The sequence below is a fragment of the Rhinoderma darwinii genome, chromosome 4 (genome assembly GCF_050947455.1).
Source record: "Rhinoderma darwinii isolate aRhiDar2 chromosome 4, aRhiDar2.hap1, whole genome shotgun sequence".
NCBI lineage: Eukaryota > Metazoa > Chordata > Amphibia > Anura > Rhinodermatidae > Rhinoderma > Rhinoderma darwinii.
In genome coordinates this window covers 281280096-281303399 of record NC_134690.1, presented here as the reverse complement: position 1 = coordinate 281303399, position 23304 = coordinate 281280096, and the positions used below count along the sequence as shown (strand labels likewise).

The window sequence follows — 23304 nt, the reverse complement described above, 5'->3', positions numbered from 1 at the left end:
AGACAAAAAATAATTTTCATTTATCTAGTGGTAACTATTTAAAAAATGTCTAAATTATTGAAAAGGTAACATTTCACAGCTAGTTTCTGTGTAAAACTTGAAACTCCTTGAGGGTTGAAGTTTTAAGGCGAATAATACTTTCTTAATGATGCACCGTTAAGAAGGCATGCAGTACGATAGCGATAAGAGTTGGCACAACTGGGCCCCAAATACCATGAAGTCTCCTAAGCACCTTAAGGGGTGGCACTAAGGGGAAATGGTGCAATGACATTTTCAAAATGTACATGGTAATCATGCCGAATGCATGGAGCTCAATACACAGAAGAATTTATTTTATCAAGTGTATAGATTTTGTGTACCATGTCATCATAAGATATTGTGACATGTCAAGTCATTGCCAGTAAAGTGGAAGACCGAGGCATATCTTTGCACCTTGGCCCAAGATAGTAAAGCTACACCATTGATGTCAAGCACTTCCCATTCTACTCATATATTACATATGCAGTGTAAAGCAACATATACACTGATCAGCCAGGACCTAAGGTTTCCCAGCAAAACATTGCTCAGAGCATCACATTGCCTTCTATGGCTTGCCCTCTTCCCATAGCTCATCCTGGTGCTATCTATTCCGCAGGTCAACAAAACTAACGCACAAAAGTTCTCCTCATGATGTAAAAGAATACATAATTCAGCAGATCACGCCACCTTTTTCTATTGCCTCATGGTACAGCTATGATGTTCATCTGCCCATTGTAAGCGTATTAGGTGGTGGATAGGGGTCAGCATGGGCACTGTGACTGGTCTGTGGTTACAAAGTCCCAAAAGCAGCAGACTGCGATGCACTGTGTGTTCCGCCATCTTTTTATCATTGTCAGCACATACTTTTTCAGCAATTTGTGCTACAGTAGCTCTTCTGTGGGATCGTACCAGACAGGCTAGCCTTCACCCCCACAGGTATCAATGAGTTTTTGGCACCCATGACCTTGTCGACAGTTCACCAGTTACCCTTTCTTGGACAACTTTTGGTAGGTCTAACCACTGCATACTGGGAACACCTCACAATACCTGACGTTTTGGAGATGCTTTGACCCAGTGGTCGAGCAGTCACAATTTTTCCCTTGTCAAAGTCGCTCATATCCCTATGCTTGCCTGTTTTTCCATCTTCCAACACATCAACTTCAAGAACTGACTGTTTGCTTGCTGCCTAATATATCACACCAGTTGACAGGTGCCACTGTAATGAAAAAAATCAATGTTCTTCACTTCACCTGTCAGTGGCTTTAATGTTAAGACTGATCGGTGTTTAAGACAAAACAAAATCCACCTAACATTTATGCATAGTCAGACAATGCTGAAATGCTTCTCTCTGAAACACATTTTCTCCATCTTGATACCCCTACCATTATACCCATCTTACCTGTCTAACTGTGCCACATTGATCATATGGTATGTAAAATATTAACCAGTTTCCAAAATTCATAGGACGGCATCGAGGATCATTTAGAAAAATGTCATTCGCTGAATATCCTAATGACTGTAAATACCCAATTTTTATTTGAGCCTCCATATGGTTGGATGTACATGTGAGGGTGACTATTGAAAATGAAAGTAACACATGTTAACAACTTCAAGATACCTTAAAAGTAAGTTCTATGTGCTAAATATATATCTCTTGCATAAATACAGCGGTACGTCCTAATTCTCAAACATTTTAGAAAAAACAGTTAATTCAATGTTTTATACATGAGCATTTAGATTGTGAAATAGCCATAGAAAATATTTTTTCTTGGGTTTGCTCATTCTTCTGGTACAATCAGAATGGGAAACCAAAGCAAACATCACCATTCGCGTCTAGTGTTGGATTATCTCCATTTTGCATTTAGTGATCATTCACATGGGTCCCACTGCAGCTGCAGACATTTTAGGGAGTGACTCTCAGCCATCTGTGTAATACTAGTGTACGATGCTGACCACAGATTGTGGTCTCCTCCTTACCCAATGATTCTTATGTGTGTTTTTTAAATTAAAGGCCAGGATCAGACACACAGTTTTGATGCAGTATTTGGTTTAGTTTTATAAGCCAAACACCAGAGTGGACACAAAAGAAAGGAGACATATCAGTTTTTTCTTTTTACTTTTCCTTCCTTTGGGTATGTGCACACGCTAGCTGGCTTTTACGTCTGAAATTACAGACTGTTTTCAGGAGAAAACAGCTGCATCGTTTCAGACGTAAAAGCTCCTCCTCGCATTTTGCGAGGCGTCTTTGACGGCCGAACATTTGAGCTGTTCTTCATTGAATTAAATGAAGAACGGCTCAAATTACGTTTCAAAGAAGTGTCCTGCACTTATTTGACGAGGCAGTCCTTTTACGCATCGTCGTTTGACAGCTGTCAAACGACGACGCGTAAATGACAGGTCGTCGGCACAGTACGTCGGCAAACCCATTCAAATGAATGGGCAGATGTTTCCCGACGTATTGGAGCCGTATTTTCAGACGTAAAGTGAGGCATAATACGCCTCGTTTACGTCTGAAAATAGGTCGTGTGAACCCAGCCTTTTGGCTCAAAAAACTCCATCAAAACTGTGTGTGTGATCCTGGTCTAAAAGCCTAATTTAAAAAGAGGCAATGTTGTTGATAATCTCCAGTGGACAGACAGTTTTTAGGCCCTGTTCACATCTGCGTTCGGCATTTCGTTGTTCTGCTCCATCAGAGGAGCAGGACAATGAAAATTCCGGAAGCGCAGGTTCCGTAGAAGAATATGTTTAATGACTTTAATGGGTTCCGTCGGATTTCTGTCAGGGTGTCCATGGTTTTACCGGAAACAATAGCGCAGCCTCCAACGCATATGTGAACAGGGCCGTAGTGTAGTTAGGAGCACAAAAAGATAAAAACATGTAAACTTTATATAATCCTTTTTAGTGGAGCCAACTTTTAGTATTATTGTGTAAGAGGACATTGTGCAAACAGGAAGAGACGGAAGTCAAAGAAAGAAGAATCTATCTATATACTTTATATATTATCCAGTTTCAAAACAGATAAGAGCAACGTAATCTCTTTACACTAAGCCGTCAGCAATGAGTGATTGATGTAGTAATATTATTTTATTTATTATGACATGTTTAACCACAATAAGTGTTACACTAACTTTCCATCGATGCATGGGAGAAAATTCAATCTCCCACGTATGAATCATCAATTTAGCTAATGAGGAACAATATTTGTATCTCTTATCTTTGATTGTTTTGCTCATTTACATGAGACAAAACAATGTTCACAAGTAGCGGTTGTATCTTGTCTTTTCCACGATTTTTGAAAAACCACAGGAAAAATTACGAAGGTTCGCATAAACACTGCTATTTCGCCAAACCATTGCATTTTTGCTGAGGTTTTGTGAAAATTAGGAAACAAAACGCAATACAAACAAGATGTATGAACACAGACTTAAGGGATTGTCCACACGTAACGGTATTGCTGGAGACATTTTCTGCAGCATTTCCGTTGAAACTAGCAGACAATCTGCTGCGGAAAAACGTCAACATTTCCTGCCGTTTTTACTGCAGAAAATAGTACGGACTGTGTACACTTCAATTGCATTGTGTGCAATTCAGTGTATTTTCCGCAGCAGGAATTAACATACTGCGGTACGAAAAATACACACAGCATGTGAATTTCTTGACGGAAATTTTACGCAGCGTGTGGATGAGATTTGTTAAATCTCATTGACTTTGCTGCTACTGTATTCTGCTGCGTATTTTCCATCCACAATTCCGGACAGAAAATACGCAGCAATTCTATTACGTGTGGAAAAGCCCTTAGACTTCATGCATACGACGTGCCTGTAATTACGACCCGTAATTACTGGCACGGCCGGCCGCGGACAGCTTCGGACAGTCGGACATTTTTACAGGCCGTGCTCCCATTATAAAGTATAGGAGCACGGTCTGTAAAATAAAAAATAGTACATGTAAAAAGAAGTCACTTACTAATATATTTTAATTTAAAATTCTGTACTAAATGGTGCCGTTCAAGCCCGGTGAATTGTTCCCGGAAGTCCTGCAGCTTTTCTAATATTGATAACACACCGACACGCCCACGTGACTGAGGGCTTGCTTCCTGTGCTGTCCGTGTCGGCGTATTACCAATGATATGATCGCAAGGTGCTGTCACATTGCCTATTGCTGGAGTCCATCAGCAGAGCATCAGCTAGCACTTTGCTCGGGACTCTACCACTGCTCCCGACATTTGGTCAGTGACTTTCAGGGGTTTCCTATTGCTGGAGTTCCCGAGCAGAACATCAGTTGATGCTCTGCCTGGGGACTCCAACACTGCTGCCAACGTCACTGTCACTGTCCATATGTGTACAGTCTAAGTACTCCAGTACTTATGCCGAGGTCACTGTCCATATATGGACAGTGACAGTAACGTTGGCAGCAATGCTGGAGTGCCCAGAAAGAGCATCAGCTGATTCTCTGCTCAGGGACTCCAGTACTGTTGGCGACGTCACTACCCATATATGGATGGGTGACAGTGATGTTGGCAGTAGTGCAGGAGTCCCCGGGCAGAGAATCAACTGATGCTCTGCTCGGGAACTCCAGCTATAGGAAACCCCTGAAGTCACTGATCAAATGTTGTGAGCAGTGCTGAAGTCCCGAGCAAAGCACTCGCAGAATCTCTGCTCAGGGACTCTAGCAATAGGCAATGTGACAGCCCCTTCCGATCATATCATTGATAACACGCCGACACAGACAGCATAGGAAGCAAGCCCTCAGTCACGTGGGGCCGAGCCGGCACGTCATCAATATTAGAAAAGCTACAGGACTTCCGGGAACAATTCACCAGGTTTGAACGGCACCATTTAGTACCGAATCTTAAATTAAAGTACCTTAGTGACTTCTTTTTACATAAAAGTATTAATGCAATGCAATTTTTGCAAGATAACCCCTTTAAAGATCATGTAAAGCTTTGCAAGGCAATTTTTATTTTTTTATTTTTTATAAAAAGGTGTATCAGTGTGTTTGGTGCAACTTTACACCTACTTTTTATAAAAAAATTATTTTAAATTTTTAGATACAGCTGCTCTGTATTCTCTATACAGAGCAGCTGTATCTAGCGCTATTCACTGAATCCATCAGTCTCGCGGATCTGAGGGGTTCAGTGTCAGCGGGTCCTACGTGTCTCTGACACACAGGATCCACCTGTAAACTATCACAACTAAGTTCATATTTTTGGAGCTGCTTAGCAAAGAGTTAGCAAATAATTATTCATTATACTGAAAGAGTTCCTAATGAATATATACAATGGGATTCACCAGTTTTTTTCTGTGCTCTGTTACATCTGTAGATAATGAGAGTTTTTTTTAAAAGTATTGTTTATGGCAATAATATGCGCAGTATATAAACTTTTTCATTGGTTGTATGAAATCTCATTGGTGTAAAAAGACAAGGCGGAAATAGAATAAAGACGAGAGGATAAAGTATTAAATGTGATAGTCAGGAAGATACCGAGTAGCGTGGACTGGTAATAAACCTTTTACATTTATGGTGGTTGCTAAGGTTTTGCATCACTTTGTATTAAACTGCATATTTACCATTTTTATTGTTTTGGAAAATAGCATAATAACTAGCTCGAAATCCACGGACAAAGTTGCTGTTGCTCCCTCTACTGTTGTAGACAATACTTAAACCATTTAATGAAGAAGTAAAATTCTGTCTGAGTGTTCCACAAAGTTTTCCCAGTAACGGGGAACCAGAGGGTGTTCCATCATATACTGACACAGATCCCGATGAACAGTAAGATGAGTTTTCAAGGCTGTTGTGAAAAATAAAACAGCACAACTTGTAAGCAACAAGTGTCTAACAAGATAACAGATGAATCAGAAGCAAGCAATTTATGGTCAAATGTAACACCTTTTACCGTCCTGCTGCATATCTAAGCTACATTTCTAAAATATCAGCTACATTGTAAAACAGGACTTGAAAATGTAATACTTTAAAATGCCAACTCTAATTAGAAATCATTATGCTGACATAAGACTTCATATTTTGAGCAGTATAAGGTAATCCCTCAGGTTACAATAATTTTACGTTGCAGTAGGCCTGGGCAATTGTAAAGTGAAACCACATTCGACTTCAAGTACCGATTTGTGGGACATGTGATTAGCTGAAAGATTTACATAATCACTGTGCAAATTTCACTGGTAAAAGGCCTGTTATTGGTCACTGTAAACAGCGCATTGCTTTGGAGACAAGTAGAAACAATGTACTAGTATTACTGTATTACTGAAATGCATAAAAGGATTGACAGTCTAGAAGTACCTCCCTGCAGTACAGTGCATTGCTACATGTACTGTACTGCTATCTACCTGTAAAACATGTAATATACTGCTTTCTACCTGTACTACTTGTACTGTACTGCTCTCTACCTGTACAACATGTAATATACTGCTCTCTACCTGTTCTACATGTTCTGTACTGCTCGCTACCTGTACTACATGTACTGTACTGCTATCTACCTGTAAAACATGTAATATACTGCTCTCTACCTGTACTACTTGTACTGTACTGCTCTCTACCTGTACAACATGTAATATACTGCTCTCTACCTGTTCTACATGTTCTGTACTGCTCGCTACCTGTACTACATCTACTGTACTACTATCTACCTATACTACATGTAATATACTGCTCTCTACCTGTACTACATGCTCTGTACTGCTCTCTACCTGTACTACATGTACTGTACTGCTATCTACCTGTACTACATGTACTGTACTGCTCTCTATGTGTACTACATGTACTGTACTGCTATCTACCTCTACTACATGTACTGTACTGCTCTTTACCTGTACTACATGTAGTAGGGGTAGATAGCAGTACAGTACAGCACACTTCTGCCATCTACCTGTACTACATGCACTGTATTTCTCTCTATCTGTCCTACATGTACTGTACTGCTATCTACCTGTACTACATGTACTGTAATCTACCTGTACTACATGTACTGTACTGCAATCTACCTCTACTACATATACTGTACTGCCCTCTACCTGTACTACATGTACAGTACTGCGCTCTATCTGCATTACATGTATTTTACTACTCTTTATCTGTACTGCATGTACTGTACTGCTCTCTACCTGTGCAACATGTGCTGTATTGCTCTCTCCCTCTACTACATGCACAGAACGGCTCTCTACCTGTACTACATTTAATGTCCTTCTCCCTACCTGTACTACATGTCCTGTACTACTTTCTACCTGTACCACATGTACTATACTAAACTTTGCCTGTACTACATGTAATGTACTGTACTGCTATCTATTTGTACTACATGTACTGTACTGCTCTCTACCTGTACTACATGTACTGTACTGCTCTCTAGAAGTACTACATGTACTGCGCTCCAGCTGTACTACATCTACTGTACTACTCTCTACCTGTACTACATGTACTCTACTGATATCTACCTGTACTACATGTACTGTACTGTTACCTACCTGTACTACATTTACTCTACTGATATCTACCTGTAAATACATCGACTCTACTGCTCTCCACCTGTACTACATGTACTGTACTGCACTCTATCTGCCTTACATGTATTGTACTACGCTTTACCTGTACTGCATGTACTCTACTGCTCTCTACCTGTACAACAAGCGCTGTATTGCTCTCTACCTGTACTACATGCACAGTACTGCTCTCTACCTGTACCACATGTAATATGCTTCTCCATACCTGTACTACATGTCCTGTACTACTCTCTACCTGTACCACATGAACTGTACTGCTCTCTGCCTGTACTACATGTACTGTACTGCTATATATTTGTACTGCATGTACTGTACTGCTCTCTACCTGTACTACATGTACTGTACTGCTCTCTACAAGTACTACATGTACTGCGCTCTACTTCTACTACATCTACTGTACTACTCTCTACCTGTGCTACGTGAACTGAACTGATATCTACCTGTACTACATGTACAGCTACTCTCTACCTGTATTACATGTACTGTACTGCTCTCTACCTACACTACATGTACTATACTAATGTCTACCTGTACTACATGTAGTGTACTGCTATGTACCTGTACTACATGAACTGTACTGCTATCTACCTGTACTACATGTATTGTATTGCTTTCTACCTGTACTACATCTACTGTACTACTCTCTACCTGTACTACATGTACTGTACTGATATCTACTTGTACTACATGTACTGTACTGCTATCTACCTGTACTATATGGACTGTACTGCGCTCGATCTGCATTACATGTATTGTACTACTCTCCACCTGTACTAAATGTACTGTACTGATATCTACCTGTACTCCATGTACTGTACTACTATCTACCTGTACTACATGTACTATACTGATATCTACCGGTACTACATGTACTCTACTGCTCTCTACCTGTACTACATGTACTATACTGATATCTACCTATACTACACGTACTGTACTGCTATCTACCTGTACTACATGTACTGTACTGCGCTTTTACTGTAATACATGTACAACTACTCTCTACCTGTACTACATGTACTGTACTGCGTTCTATCTGCATTACATTTATTGTACTACTCTTTACCTGTACTGCATGTACTCTACTGATATATACCTGTACTCCATATACTGTACTACTATCTACCTGTACTACATGTACTGCACTGCTCTCTACCTGTACTACATGTACTGTACTGCGCTCTATCTGCATTACATGTATTGTTCTACTCTTTACCTGTACTGCATGTACTGTACTGCTCTCTACCTGTACAACATGCGCTGTATTGCTCTCTACCTGTACTATATGCACAGTAAGGCTCTCTACCTGTACTATATGTTATGTCCTTCTCCCTACCTGTCCTACATGTCCTGTACTACTCTTTACCTGTACCACATGTACTGTACTAGTCTCTACCTGTACTACATGTACTGTACTGCTCTCTACCTGTACTACATTTACAGCTATTCTCTACCTGTACTACATGTATTGTACTGCTTTCTAAGTGTACTACATCTACTGTACTACTCTCTACCTGTACTACATGTACTGTACTGATATCTACCTGTACTACATGTACTGTACTGCTATCTACCTGTACTACATATACTGTACTGCTCTCTAGCTGTACTACATGTACTGTACTGCGCTCTATCTGCATTACATGTATTGTACTACTCTTTACCTATAATGCATGTACTGTACTGCTCTCTACCTGTACAACAAGTGCTGTATTGCTTTCTACCTGTACTACATGTACAGAACTGCTCTCTTCCTGTACTACATGTACTGTACTGCTATCTATCTGCACTACATGTACTGTACTGATCTCTACCTGTACTACATGTACTGTACTGCTCTCTACATTTACAACATGTACTGCGCCCTACCTGTACTACATGTACTGTACTGCACTCTACCTTTACTACACAAATGTACTGCTTTCTACATGTACTACATGTACTTATCTCTATATGTACTACATGTACTGCACTGCTATCTACCTGTACTGCATGTACTGTACTTCTATCTACCTGCGTTATATGTACTGCACTGGTATCTACCTGTACTACATGTACTATACTGCTTTCTACCTGTACTACATGTACTGTACTACTCTCTACCTGTAGTAAACGCACTATACTACTCTCTACCTGTACTACATGTACTGTACTGCTATCTACCTGTACTACATGTACTGTACTGCGCTCTATCTGCATTACATGTATTGTACTACTCTCTACCTGTACTAAATGTACTGTACTGATATCTACCTGTACTACATGTACTATAGTGATATCTACCGGTACTACATGTACTCTACTGCTCCCTACCTATACTTTACGTACTGTACTGCTTTCTACCTGTACTACATGTACTGTACTGCACTCTAACTGTACTATATGTACAACTACTCTCTACCTGTACTACATGTACGGTACTGCTCTCTACCTGTGCTACATGTACTGTACTGCGTTCTATCTGCATTACATTTATTGCACTACTCTTTACCTGTATTGCATATACTCTACTGATATATACCTGTACTCCATGTACTGTACTACTATCTACCTGTACTACATGTACTGTACTGCTCTCTACCTGTACTACATCTACTGTACTGCGCTCTATCTGCATTACATGTATTGTACTACTCTTTACCTGTACTGCATGTACTGTACTGCTCTCTACCTGTACAACATGCGCTGTATTGCTCTCTACCTGTACTATATGCACAGTACTGCTCTCTACATGTACTATATGTAATGTCCTTCTCCCTACCTGTACTACATGTCCTGTACTACTCTTTACCTGTACCACATGTACTGTACTAGTCTCTACCTGTACTACATGTACTGTACTGCTCTCTACCTGTACTACATTTGCAACTACTCTCTACCTGTACTACATGTATTGTACTGCTTTCTAACTTTACTACATCTACTGTACTACTCTCTACCTGTACTACATGTACTGTACTGCTCTCTACCTGTACTACATGTACTGTACTGCGCTCTACCTGCATTACATGTATTGTACTACTCTTTACCTGTAGCACATGTACTGTACTACTCTCTACCTGTACCACATGTACTGTACTGCTCTCTGCCTGTACTAAATGTACTGCACTGCTCTCTACCTGTACAACAAGCGCTGTATTGCTTTCTACCTGTACTAAATGCACAGAACTGCTCTCTTGCTGTACTACATGTAATGTCCTTCTCTTTACCTGTACTACATGTCCTGTACTACTCTCTGACTGTACCACATGTACTGTTCTGCTCTCTCCCTGTACTACATGTACTGTACTGCTATCTATCTGCACTACATGTACTATACTGCTCTGTACCTGTACTACATGTACTGTACTGCTCTCTACATTTACAACATCTACTGCACCCTACCTGTACTACATGTACTGTACTGCTCTCTACTTTTACTACACGAATGTACTGCTTTCTACATGTACTACATGTACTTATCTCTATATGTACTACATGTACTGCACTGCTATCTACCTGTATTGCATGTACTATACTGCTGTCTACCTGTACTACATGTACTGTACTACTCTCTACCTGAACTAAACGCACTATACTACTCTCTACCTGTACTACATGTACTGTACGCTACCTGTGCCATATGTACTGTTCTCTACCTGTGCTATATGTACTGTACGGCTATCTATCTGTACTTCATGTACTGTACTGCTTTCTACCTGTACTAAATGAACTGTGCTGCTATCTACCGATACTACAGGAACTGTGCTGCTATCTACCTGTACTATATTTACTGTACTGCTCTCTACGTGTACTATATGTACTGTACTGCTCTCTACCTATACTATATGTACTGTACTGCTATGTACCTGCTATATACCTGTACTACCTGTACTGTACTGCTATTTACCTGTACTACATGTACTGTACTGTGCTCTACCTGCATTACATGTATTGTACTACTCTCTATCGGTACTACATGTACTATACTGCTATCTATCTGTACTACATGTACTGTACTGATAGATTTGAAAAGCATACTTAGTGCTGGAGGCTTTTGTCTAATTTTGTGACAAATATGTTTCCTTTTTTTTTCTGAAAACGAAATAATTTGTACATAGTGGACATTTTGGCTGGAAATTAAAACTAGAGATCACTGACGCTTACGTATTACTGTACTTACGTACTACTTTTGTGTGTATGTACATTTTTCAACTAAAAAAAATCATGAAATTCATGATGCCATTTGATTGGATGCAAATGTTACATTATCAGCAAATTTTCTTACATTTCTCATAAATGTGTAAACTTAGTATTACAACCGAACAAGTTGATCTCTGCAACATATAAAATATACAAAATATTTATCAGTTTTAGTGTTACCTTTCTTCTACCTTATACCAAAGTCAACTTATACCAAATACCAACTTTGTATGGTATTGTATCTATCGTGTCAACCACATGTAAAATATTACTTACGCAAAATCATTAAAATAGATCTGGATAATGCTATTTGGGACTTGAATATGCCAAACACAGTCTGCAGGGGCACGTGAGAGTGGATAAGCAGGGCTTTCAATGACACCCCAAGGATTTGTCAGGATCCCACCACAGTTAACTGCAAGGAGAACATATTGAAGTAAAATTATGTAAATTTCATGCACTATAATAACATGAAACTCTTCAATCAGGAAAAGGACTTTTTAAAAATGTGACTAACATTTTTTAATATCTTACTTCTAAGCTGATATACAGTATAATCGTGTGAACAATCTGGCCCAAAGTGTTAGACTGTATAATAGACCGAGGTGTTTTGGCAACACAAAAATAAGTTATGTATGGTATTTTAAATTTAGCTTTGCATCATTAGTTACCTTTCTTTTGTCATTTGATTAACACCAACAATACTGAATAGAATCCCATTATCTTTAACTTCCAACTAGGGTCTCAAGCACACGACCGTAGTGTTTTTTACTGTCCGCAAATACGGATCCGTAGTCATCTGCAAGTCATCCGCTGTCCGAAAATACTGTCCGTAGTGCATCCGTAGTGCATCGTATTTATGGATCCGCAAAAAAAAAATGGTGGTACAAATTATGTCACCAATACGTTCCAACCCCTTGAAAAGGTTGCATGATCGCGCATGCACCATTTTCTTGGGGAATCCCCTGCCATCACATAGCACATCTGTATTTTGCACAGGCCCATAGACTTCTATAGGCGAGACGGTGCCGTACTTGCGGACAGGAATAGGACATGTTCTATATTTTGCGGATCATTTGTACGAGCCGGACAAACATCTGTAAATATACTGAAAGGTATCCGTGACCAGAAATGAATTGGTCTGCAGATTATCCGTTATGAAGGATCTGTAATTACGGATTAAAACTACGGTAATGTACATGAGGCATAGCCCATAGCTATAAGTATTTCAGACATTGCCTTCCCTTTTCCCTTGATCAACACAAAAAAAATTATTGGTAAAACCTGAACCTGTGCTTTTTTCCCCTTCATAACAACTTATTGTACATAATCATCTACTTCAATAGTACCTGGCATGCTAACATTTCTGCCATTTGATGAGTATACAGCCTGGAATCCGGTGTCTTGTACACTTCCATCAGTTCGGAAAACAACACCCATCACATTAGAGGTAGACTTATATGTTGTAGAGTTGGAAAGAGTGCAGATTTTTCCTAGCTGTGGGGAACTTAATGGAAAGCCATCGTATATTGTCACAGAATCATAGGTGCAGTAACTATGTTTTTCCAATCTGTTTTGTAAAGAAAACAAAGAATTTATATAAATTCTTAAATGTAATGGAAAAATTAGTTGGCAGGAATTACCAGTAGAAACAAAAATTGTGTACAATTGGTCTAATATAATATTAAGAGTGACAAAGAAAGAAAATACACTAATAAATGCATTAACTATTTTTGTGTCAGTGTTAACCAGCTGCAACATTTTTGAGAACATTTTATAACATTGAGAAGGATTTCTCTTCAGAGTTATGGGAGTTGTAATTGCTGGATGGCACAGGGATAGGTGAATTTATATTTTTATATGAATCATGTTATTATCATTAGTAAGTAATGCTGCATATGTGGAATAGTCCTTATTAAGTCACGGCATATTGTCTGGATATGCCATAACTTCCCGAACGCAGTGTAAAGAACAAAATACCAGCATTCTACTGTAATGCTAGTTGAGATTTGTACTGTGCAGGGAAAATAAATTATAATTAACTGTACTAGCACTTTAGCCTTTTTATTCTAATAATCAATAGGAGTGTCAGCAGTTGGACCCCACTGATCAGTAAGTTAAGCATTTCCTAGCGATATAGCAGAACAGAGGATTGGTCAGATATTTACGCTGCACTCTCTGAGGGAAGTATAAATAAGTGACAGCCATGCTTATTTCAGCATGCTGTCACTTATTATTGAGTATTTAGAATTTATACTTGTGGGGCAAGTATGAGTCCAAGTATTTTTTATATATTCACACTCCCCCCCCCACCCTCCATCCGCTGATTGACACTGTTCTCCCTAGTAAGGCCTTATTCACATGAGCATTGAATACGTCCTTGTGATGGCCATTAAAACAACGTCACGGGTGCATGTTTTTCAACGGGGTCGTTCAAATGGCCGTTATTTCAATGTACCGTGTGAAGGGTTCATTGAAAAATAGAACATGTCCTATTACCTTCCATTTTTACGGATCCCTCCATAGGCCCGTCTACGGGGATCTGTGAAAACTGGACCCACACGGGGGCACCTCGGACGTGAATAATTTCACGTTTTTCACGTCCGAGTTTCCCCACGCTAGTGTCTAGCCTTCTAGGGATAATAGATGCAATCAGCGGCTGGAGGGTGAGGGGGGGAGAGGCGGGAGAGTGTAAATATATGAATGACTTTTGAAATCATACTTGCGCCACAATTATATGCTCTAATTATTCAACATTAAATAATAAGGGACAGCACACTGAAATAAGCGTGCCCGTTACCTATTTAAAACAGATTAAGTAAAGCAATCTGAATTTTATTGACATGTTCACTAGAAGCCAGTGAAGAGACTGGCAGAGAGAGGCAGCAGAAAATAATTGTTGGATGGATAGATATGTTAAATGAACACAAAAGAGACTCCAAAGTAAAATATTCACATTCACATATGAATGAGACATATGAACACTTACTCCAAATATATGAAAGATAGATCCACAGTATGCCCAGGCAAGACTCTGATCTCCCATAAACAGTAAGCATTGTTAGGATACAATCCAGGAAAAAATGGGCTGGTAAAAACTCCAGATGGTTCACTTAGAACTCCTCCACATGTATAGTTAGGTGCTACAACAAAAGCAAGCGCATGTGAAATTTTCTAGCTGGATCAGTCTCAACACATACAAGTAAAAATACAATGCAATTACTCACCTGATGTCACCCAAGGGTTAGGCAAAGAGACATTTACGGCACCTTGAAAATCAAAGAGAAATAAATATAACAAAATGTACTGCTGTAAGGACAGTAACTACATGATATTTCACAATACATTAAAATATATAACTATTTATACTTCACAATGATTTATTACAATAAAAGGTTAAGAGAAAATTTCCTATTCTGTTTATAAAATGTGTGCCTGCTTGAGACAAAGCTTTACGTACAAATACATTTAAAATAAGAGTAATGATTACCATGCATAAACAATAAAAACAAGCAGCTATTAAAAGTTTTCTAATTTTAGAAACAAAATGCCTTGTGTCAAAACAGTTTAGAAAATGAAAGCCAAACTCTGATGGGTTGCTATGGACAACATGGCTATTTTTTCTATGAGACAGTTTTAAAAAATGAGAACCAAGGTGTCAAGCCCTACTCTTGGAGGATTGATGGAGTCTTAGGACATGTTCAGACGTGGTGGAATTTTTCAGCTGAAAATGTTGCTGCAGATTAGTTGCGAATTTGCTGAAACATTTTCCTATTTGACAGGTAATTCAGACGTTGCGGATATCACTGCGGACTTGCCACAGATTTCAGCCTTTGCGTTGTAAAGGCTCAAATCCGCAGTAGAAATACGCTGCTTATCTGCAACATAATGTGCATGCTGCGGTGGGAAAATTCTGCACCGCAGCCTAAATTCTGCACTGTTATTTTCCGCAACGTCTGACCTAAGTTACCTAAAAATGTATAGAAACCTATAAAAAACCGGCTGCTGCAGATTTCCACTGCGGACTGTCCGCAGCGGAATTCAACAGCAATTCCACCACGTCTGAATTTGCCCTTAGGCTGGGTTCCCACAGTGCAGATTTTGCCTGCATTTTGTAAGTCAACACCAGAATTGGATCCAGGAGAGCAGACCTATAAGGCCTTTCTTGATATATTTCTTCTGTTTAGGTACCGTTCTTGGTTTTGGCTTAAAGGTGTTGTCCGAGATACCATCATATTTTCAAAAACCCCTTTAATGCATGTAATTTATAAATGTAAATACATTTGTAATATACTTACATTTTCCAAACTGGCCTTGTTTCCAGATCCTGCCGTGGGGAACTTGACTGGTGACGTCACTCTCTGCACTGGCTCTGCCACTTTGTTGATCTTGAATTCTTTGCCGGACATACGACACGTCACTTGTCACGTGGTGTATATCGGCTTGGTCTGTTGTAACGCGCATGCGTGGCCCCTGCTGTTATCTCGAGAACAGCAGGGACCGGGAGAACAGCAGTGACAGCGCATGCTCGTTACGGGCTGTGAAGCAGAACAAGCCGATATACACCACGTGACAAGTGACGTGTCGTATACCCGGCAAAGAATTCAAGATTAACAAAGCGGCAGAGCCAGTGCAGAGAGTGACGTCACCAGTCAAGTACCCCACGGCAGGATCTGGAAACGGGGCCATTTTGGAAAATGTAAGTATATTACAAATGTATTTACATTTATAAATTAAATGCATTAAAGGGGTTTTTGAAAATATGATCGTATCTCGGACAACCCCTTTAAAAAATACATGCAAAATCTGCAGCAAATCTGCACTGTGGGAAACCAGCCTTATGGTATAATATGACTCCTTCAGCCTTCCAGGTGCTTTGATAATTGTTTTGTTCTTATATATAAATCTCTATGCAGTTTTGGACAAATTCTTAAATTTTTTGTTTTTGTTTAGTAGAAAAAAAAACAGGACAAAATTTTAATAATTCTGTAATAATTAAGTATGGCTACAGCCAACCTACCTACATAAGCTTGGAGATTTGAAGATCTCATGTCTATAGTTAAAGAAGCACAGTGCTCACAACAGTGCTCGTATCCACTTTTTTCAACTGATCAGTGGATGTCCCACTCACAGACTTATGCAGACTTCTGACTTGTCTTTATGGTATTATATTATAATATGAGAATGATATTATGCTAAAGCAGAGATACACTGTGTGTCCGCCAATGAAAACAAAGTTATATTTAGGAGCAGTAATTTTATGTCCCATGTGAGAAATGTGATCCGATAAAGCAATCAAACCAACCTGCACTAAAACAAAAACTAAAACGTTTCTGGTCCTAAAGGATCAAAACACCCCAGACTTTAACCGGTTATATGGCATTGCATGTCATAGCATTTTATTAGAATCATGCTTCAAATCATGTTTTGTTTTTATGTTTTATATATTTTTTCTATATAGTGAAAACATTTTGGGAGGACCACCAAAAATTTTATTAAAAGTGTTCTTTTAGAGGGGGTCCTCTCAAAGTTGGCCAGTATGCAATATATATGATGGAGAGGTTTAACTGTATATAATGGGGCAGATATATTAAAGCAACCCTCCAGTCCCCACAAAAAAATAAACTAGTGATAGTAGAATGTTTTTTGTTTACTTACCTAGTGTCGATCCCGTTGGTTCTTCTCTCCGTTGCCTTGTTCTCGGTCCATGTTGTCTTCCATCCAACATGGCCGCCGCTGTCTCAGACTTGCACAGAGAGCGTAGTCTGCATGACAGACACGCCCCCTCCACCTTTAGGGTATGTGCACACGCTAGCTGTCATTTACGTCTGAAAAGACAGACTGTTTTCAGGAGAAAACAGCTGCCTCGTTTCAGACGTAAATGCTCCTCCTCGCATTTTGCGAGGCTTCTCTGACAGCCGTAAATTTTGAGCTGTGCTTCATTGAGATCAATGAAGTACAGCTCAAATTACGTCTGAAAGAAGTGTCCTGCACTTCTTTTGACGAGGCTGTATTTTTACGCGCCGTCGTTTGACAGCTGTCAAACGATGACGCGTAAATGACAGGTTGTCTCCACAGTACGTCGGCAAACCCATTCAAATGAATGGGCAGATGTTTACCGACGTATCGTACCCCTATTTTCAGACGTAAAACGAGGCATAATACGCCTCGTTTACGTCTGAAAATAGGTCGTGTGAACCCAACCTTACTGTCCTCTGGAGTGTCAGTAGCAATGGACCAGCGCTGATGTCATCAGCGCTGGTCCATTAGAGGGCAGTGAAGGAGAAGGGGGCATGTCTCAGACATGCAGACTACGCTCCCTGTGCATGTCTGAGACAGCGGCGGCCATGTTAGATGGAAGACAACAGGGATCATGAATGAGGCAATGAAGAGAGAAGAACCAACAAGATGGACAAGAGGTGAGTTAAAAATCATTCTACTATCGCTAGTTTATTTTTCTGTGGTAACTGGAGTGTCACTTTAATACTGTCCTAAAATCATGGTATGCATCAAAAGTGGCATCGGTGATCATGACAATAACATACTTTTGCCTCATTATAAATCACTAGTCAGACCACATATGGAATATTGTGTACAATTTTGGGCACCTGTGTACAAGAAGGACATGGCTGAACTAGAACGGATGCAAAGAAGGGCAACCAAGGTAATTAAGGGAATGGAAGGATTGCAGTACCAAGATAGGGACTGTTTAGGGGCTATTCATTTTGGAAAAAAGACGGCTTAGGGGCAATCCAATTACAATGTACAAATATATAATTGAGCAGTACAGAGATCTTTCTAATGATCTTTTTACACCTAGGCCTGTACCAAGGACAAGGGAGCATCCTCTGCGTCTACAGGATAAACGGTTTCACCATCATCACAGACGGGGATTCTTTACTGTGAGAGCAGTGAGACTATGGAACTCTCTGCCACAGGATGGTGTGAATGTTGATTCTTTCACCAAAGTTCAAGAAGGGCCTTGATGCCTTTCTTGAAAAATATGATTTTACATGTTATGAGTACTAGATTCTGGAGATGGGATCTTGATCCAGGGGGTTTTGCCTTCCTTTTGATTAGCACGGTAGGATAATAGGTTGGACTTGATAGACCTGTGTCTATTTCAACATTATTAACTATGTAACTATGTAACTATGTAAAATAAACAGAATAAAACTATACAAGACAGGCAGAGACTGTGCCAAATTTATCGCAGTGACTCACACTATAATATAAATGTAGTGAATCTCGCTAGACATGTTACAGACTTTTCTCTTTCAAACACTACCTCTATTTGGCACCAAAAAAAATTGTATAATAATAAATCTTTCAGCATTAATAAAATCTGGCGCATATTAATCTTCCATTAGCCACACCCCTTTATCTAGACTTTTTTTTATTGTCAAACAGAATAAATTTGGACCATTTTGCTATCTCGGAAATGTATGGCACTGGCATACATTTACAGGTATGTCTCAATGATCATGTGAGGGCAGCAGTTGTGCCCGCGCAATCACCCGCAGTTGAAGGCTATGCTTGATAGCCAAGATTCTGCAGCAACCTTTTACCCGGGCTCACAATCATTTTGCAGAAGGACCTCTCTGTTTTTGTACAAGAAATCAGCCCTTTCATAGTTATTCAAATACATATATGTCTGATATGTCTCTATGACATGTCATAAGATGTATGAAGTCAAAGCTAGACTCTAGTGAGCGGTTAAATATAAATTTTCAACTGTACTCTAATTGGAGAACGTGCCTAATTAGAAAACAGTAGCAGTACTCTAACTATTTAAAAGAGTGGGGTTCAAGTACTATTGGCTAGAGGGCAAGAAATGTTAATAAAAATGTAATGCCTCTTGTAACGGTGAGATAAAAACTTAATAAAATGCATCTTAAAGGCCATAATTATCTGGGTCCACAAAGGGTTAAAATTAATATGTAGTTTACTATTTAACACATTTCATGTTTACTTGTATGTGCAATTAATAATTTAATAGGCGAAGACTTTGGATCAGTTCCAATAAATATATTTTGATCTTACCTGTTGGAGTCGGTGCAGTTGCATTTGTAGCACCTAAAAATCAAAATATGTATATTATTTAACAAGTGTTAGAAAATAATACTGCAACATTTGTTTCTATTAGATATTCTCCAATAATGTGGTTTTCATCTATAGAAACATAATGTTCATGGCTGCAGTTGGTGGATGTGACTACATGAAACAATGTTATATAGATGAATAGCAGCAACCGGGAGCAATGGACACCAGCAGTGGAGAACAGGAAAATTCTTAGCAGGTACCCCGCTTTTATAAAAATATGGTTTGAGCCACATAAAACCCAGGCTTCTGTTTCCTATATTTGGATAATATATATGCTATTTATTAGTATCCACATTCTAGCACCCAAACAGTGTCTTTCAATCAAAAGCAATATGTGCGAGGGTTCAGAAACTGGTAACCTTACCATACTTGTTTTCAGTGGTAGGGTATGTGCACACGGGGCAGATTAGATGCCGATTTTGTACGATGTTGAAAAAATTTGCTGGGAAAACATGCATAGGGTGACCTGCGATGCAGATTTTTAATCGGCAGCATTCATTGACAATTGTTGCACTTTTGTTGCCGGCTTTTTCCCATTGAGTTCATTGGGGAGGTAAAAGTTGCAAAATGTGATTTTTACAGCAAAAAATCTGTGTTTCTGAAGCACAAAATGTAAAAATCTAAAAAGAAAACTAACACCCTTTTCTTGTTTAAATTTCATAGAAAAAAGTCCATACTTACTTCCCTGGCATAGCCAAAGCGATGGTTCTAGTTCCCCCGGCTGTTCCCCGTGCTGCTGCCCTTCTGGGACAGCATTTCATCCCATGCGACTGCTGCAACCAATCACAGGCTGTAGCGGTCACATGGGTTGCAGCATCATTACACGACACCGAGCTGCACGGAGACCAGAGGTGGCGAGCAGGAACATGTCCCTATGGCGATGCCAGTGAGGTAAGTATTTATATGGAAGATCACGTCACATAATCTGTTGCAAGTAAAATATTTTTTATTAAATTGGAAATTATCCATGTAGTGTTCTTTCAAGAACCTTTTTCAAGGCAATGACCTGCAGTGTCAGAGACCCAAGAATAATGAGGTGCAGAGAACGGGATGACTGACGATCCAGATATAGAACTGGGTCCATTGATACTACATGGTAATTGCCAATTTAATGAAAAATATTTTACTTGCAACAGATTATGTGCCATGATCTTCCATATAAATACAATTGAGTACAACGTTCCTATCACATAGCATGAGAAATATTGTAATTAGAGTGCCAACCATTGAATATATCATTAGTGAGCTAAGTATTGACTTTTTTTTTCTGCTGTGCTTTCCACAGCGGCGATTCTGGACACAAATCTGTACCACAATTTGGTGTGTTTTTTTCACTCGGAATTCCCTACGGGTTTTAACTCGGATATGTACAGTACTTTTCCATGTTCAAATATAACTGGACTTAAAATGCAGTTATGGTTAGATATTAAAAAATAACATCAGTTCTCTGATGTATAATTTTTTTTGGAACCCCTTTTATCAGAATTGTTCCCATTATATACAAACGTATATGACAGGGGTTAAACTGAGCTTGATTTTGGTACTGTATTTATGTACTGAGCTCCATTCTGGCACTGTATATATGTGCTCAGCTTCGTTCTGGTGCTGTATACATATGTTCTGACTGTATTTATGTAGGGAGCTTGGTTTTGGTATTGTATATATGTACCTTGATTGGTTCTGGTGCTCTATGTAGGCACTGAGCTTGGTTCTGATACTGTATGTATCTACTGAGCTTGGTTCTGGTGCTGTATTTACGTAAGATAAGTACACTTTAAGACTTCTTCAAAAATAAAAATTCTACAATGCACTTCTTTCCAATATTATTTCTCAGCATTGTGATTTCTCTGAGAACTTACCTGAACAGATGACTCCAGCATCCTCTCTATGAGTGCAATTATGGGAGCCCCAACCCCCATGACGGCACTGCCATAAGTACTGTTCACTTCCTAAACACTGCAAATCATCTAGCAAAATGCTGCCAGAACCTTGTCCAAAATATGCTTCTTGTAAAGCAGAAACGGCATATCCACAGTTCAGCTGTCTGCATACAACTTGTGCATCATTAATGTCCCAATCATCATCACATACTGTTCCCCATGTATTGTTGTAGTAGATCTCTACTCGTCCAGCACATGCGTGACTGCCATTCACAAGTCGCACAGGATGAATTTCTAAAAAAATATCACAATGAAAAACCCTTATTATTTGATTAAAAATGGCACATTTGATAAAATATAGAAAAAAAAATTATGCTGAAGGAATGAACTGTCAATTATATTTTTGCTGCATCTGATAACTTTTAAATGTCAGTTATAAAAAAATATAATCTGCATGTTGACATCGAGAACATTCAAATTGTACACAAGATAAAAGGACATACTTTTCCACCACAAGGATTTATCACATGGGTGGCAAAAGCTTTGTTGGTGCCCAAAGTGGTGGTTTTAAAAGGTGGTTCCCTCTCATTCCTAAAGTTCTGCATAATAGTTGTTGGATGGACAATTATACATTTATTTGTCCCCTGTTGCTCCTTTTCTCACCAAAGCCTAGTATTATTAAGCACACAGGGAAACACTGATCGGCAAAAAATGTAAAGGCAGACCATTATTATTATTATTTTTTGAATCCATAAATTATGCCTGCATTCAATGGCGCATACTCCCCCTATACATCCTCACTCCCCTTATTTATCAACAGGTTATTGAATAAATGTGGTCAATTTTTGTTTGGTGGGGGGGACTAACTGCAGATCCTGAGAAGGGAGGGGTCATGTGCCCCTGTTTGCAGGGGAGTGTTGGTGTTCGTTCACATTGCTGCATCCATATTTCCCACAGAGCATAATTGAGCGCCTGTGGTCCTATCGATATGCATGAATAATTACCTATATTTATTAATGATATAAAAACACAAACACTTATTATTTATATCCCAAATACATATGGGGTGATTATGTCCTAATGTATTAAAGCAATAGTTATTATTAATAGAGATTGGTGGTTTGAGTTCGGTTTTGTCAGACATTATTGCATTAATAAACTTAGTTCCAAAAACTGTCTGGTCTGATACCTAACTGTATTTCAGACCACATTTTGTATATTGTTTATTCATTTAGCGTGATTTGGATATTAAATATTGTTCGAGATATACATAGATTGTTATTTTAATATTTAAATGTTAATCTATTCAAGCGTAGAGAAATGAATGAAATAATTGATCTTTCAAACGGTGAACCATAAGTTTCCATCTTTGACAGTATGGTATGGTGAATGCTCTACTCACTACCTTATCATCTTCCTGTCACTCCATAGTATCTCTGAAGAACCCAATTGCCCTTGTCATTCACAAGATGCTACACAGATGCACCCAGTGAGCGTAGCATTCAGCACACCTACTGCAATTATCCTTTGCTTTTCCTCCTTACAGTTTTTTGGACTCTGAAAAAGGGTTCTTTTCTCTTCACAGATATTACAGAAAAAGAGTAGCA

The 23304-nt window shown here is 39.1% G+C and overlaps 1 protein-coding gene across 1 annotated transcript in view; it reads right to left on the bottom strand.

The window, feature by feature from the left end:
* Positions 1–23304, bottom strand: part of LOC142760534 (scavenger receptor cysteine-rich domain-containing protein DMBT1-like) — an 88212-nt gene that overhangs the window by 1554 nt on the left and 63354 nt on the right. Inside the window, exons 17-24 of the mRNA XM_075863728.1 lie at positions 21677–21991; positions 19758–19790; positions 14942–14983; positions 14704–14857; positions 13064–13284; positions 11991–12129; positions 5589–5809; positions 1418–1593 (exon numbers count right to left, since the gene is read on the bottom strand). Of these exons, the coding sequence (XP_075719843.1) occupies positions 1418–1593; positions 5589–5809; positions 11991–12129; positions 13064–13284; positions 14704–14857; positions 14942–14983; positions 19758–19790; positions 21677–21991 (1301 nt within the window). The remainder of the gene's footprint in view (positions 1–1417; positions 1594–5588; positions 5810–11990; positions 12130–13063; positions 13285–14703; positions 14858–14941; positions 14984–19757; positions 19791–21676; positions 21992–23304) is intronic.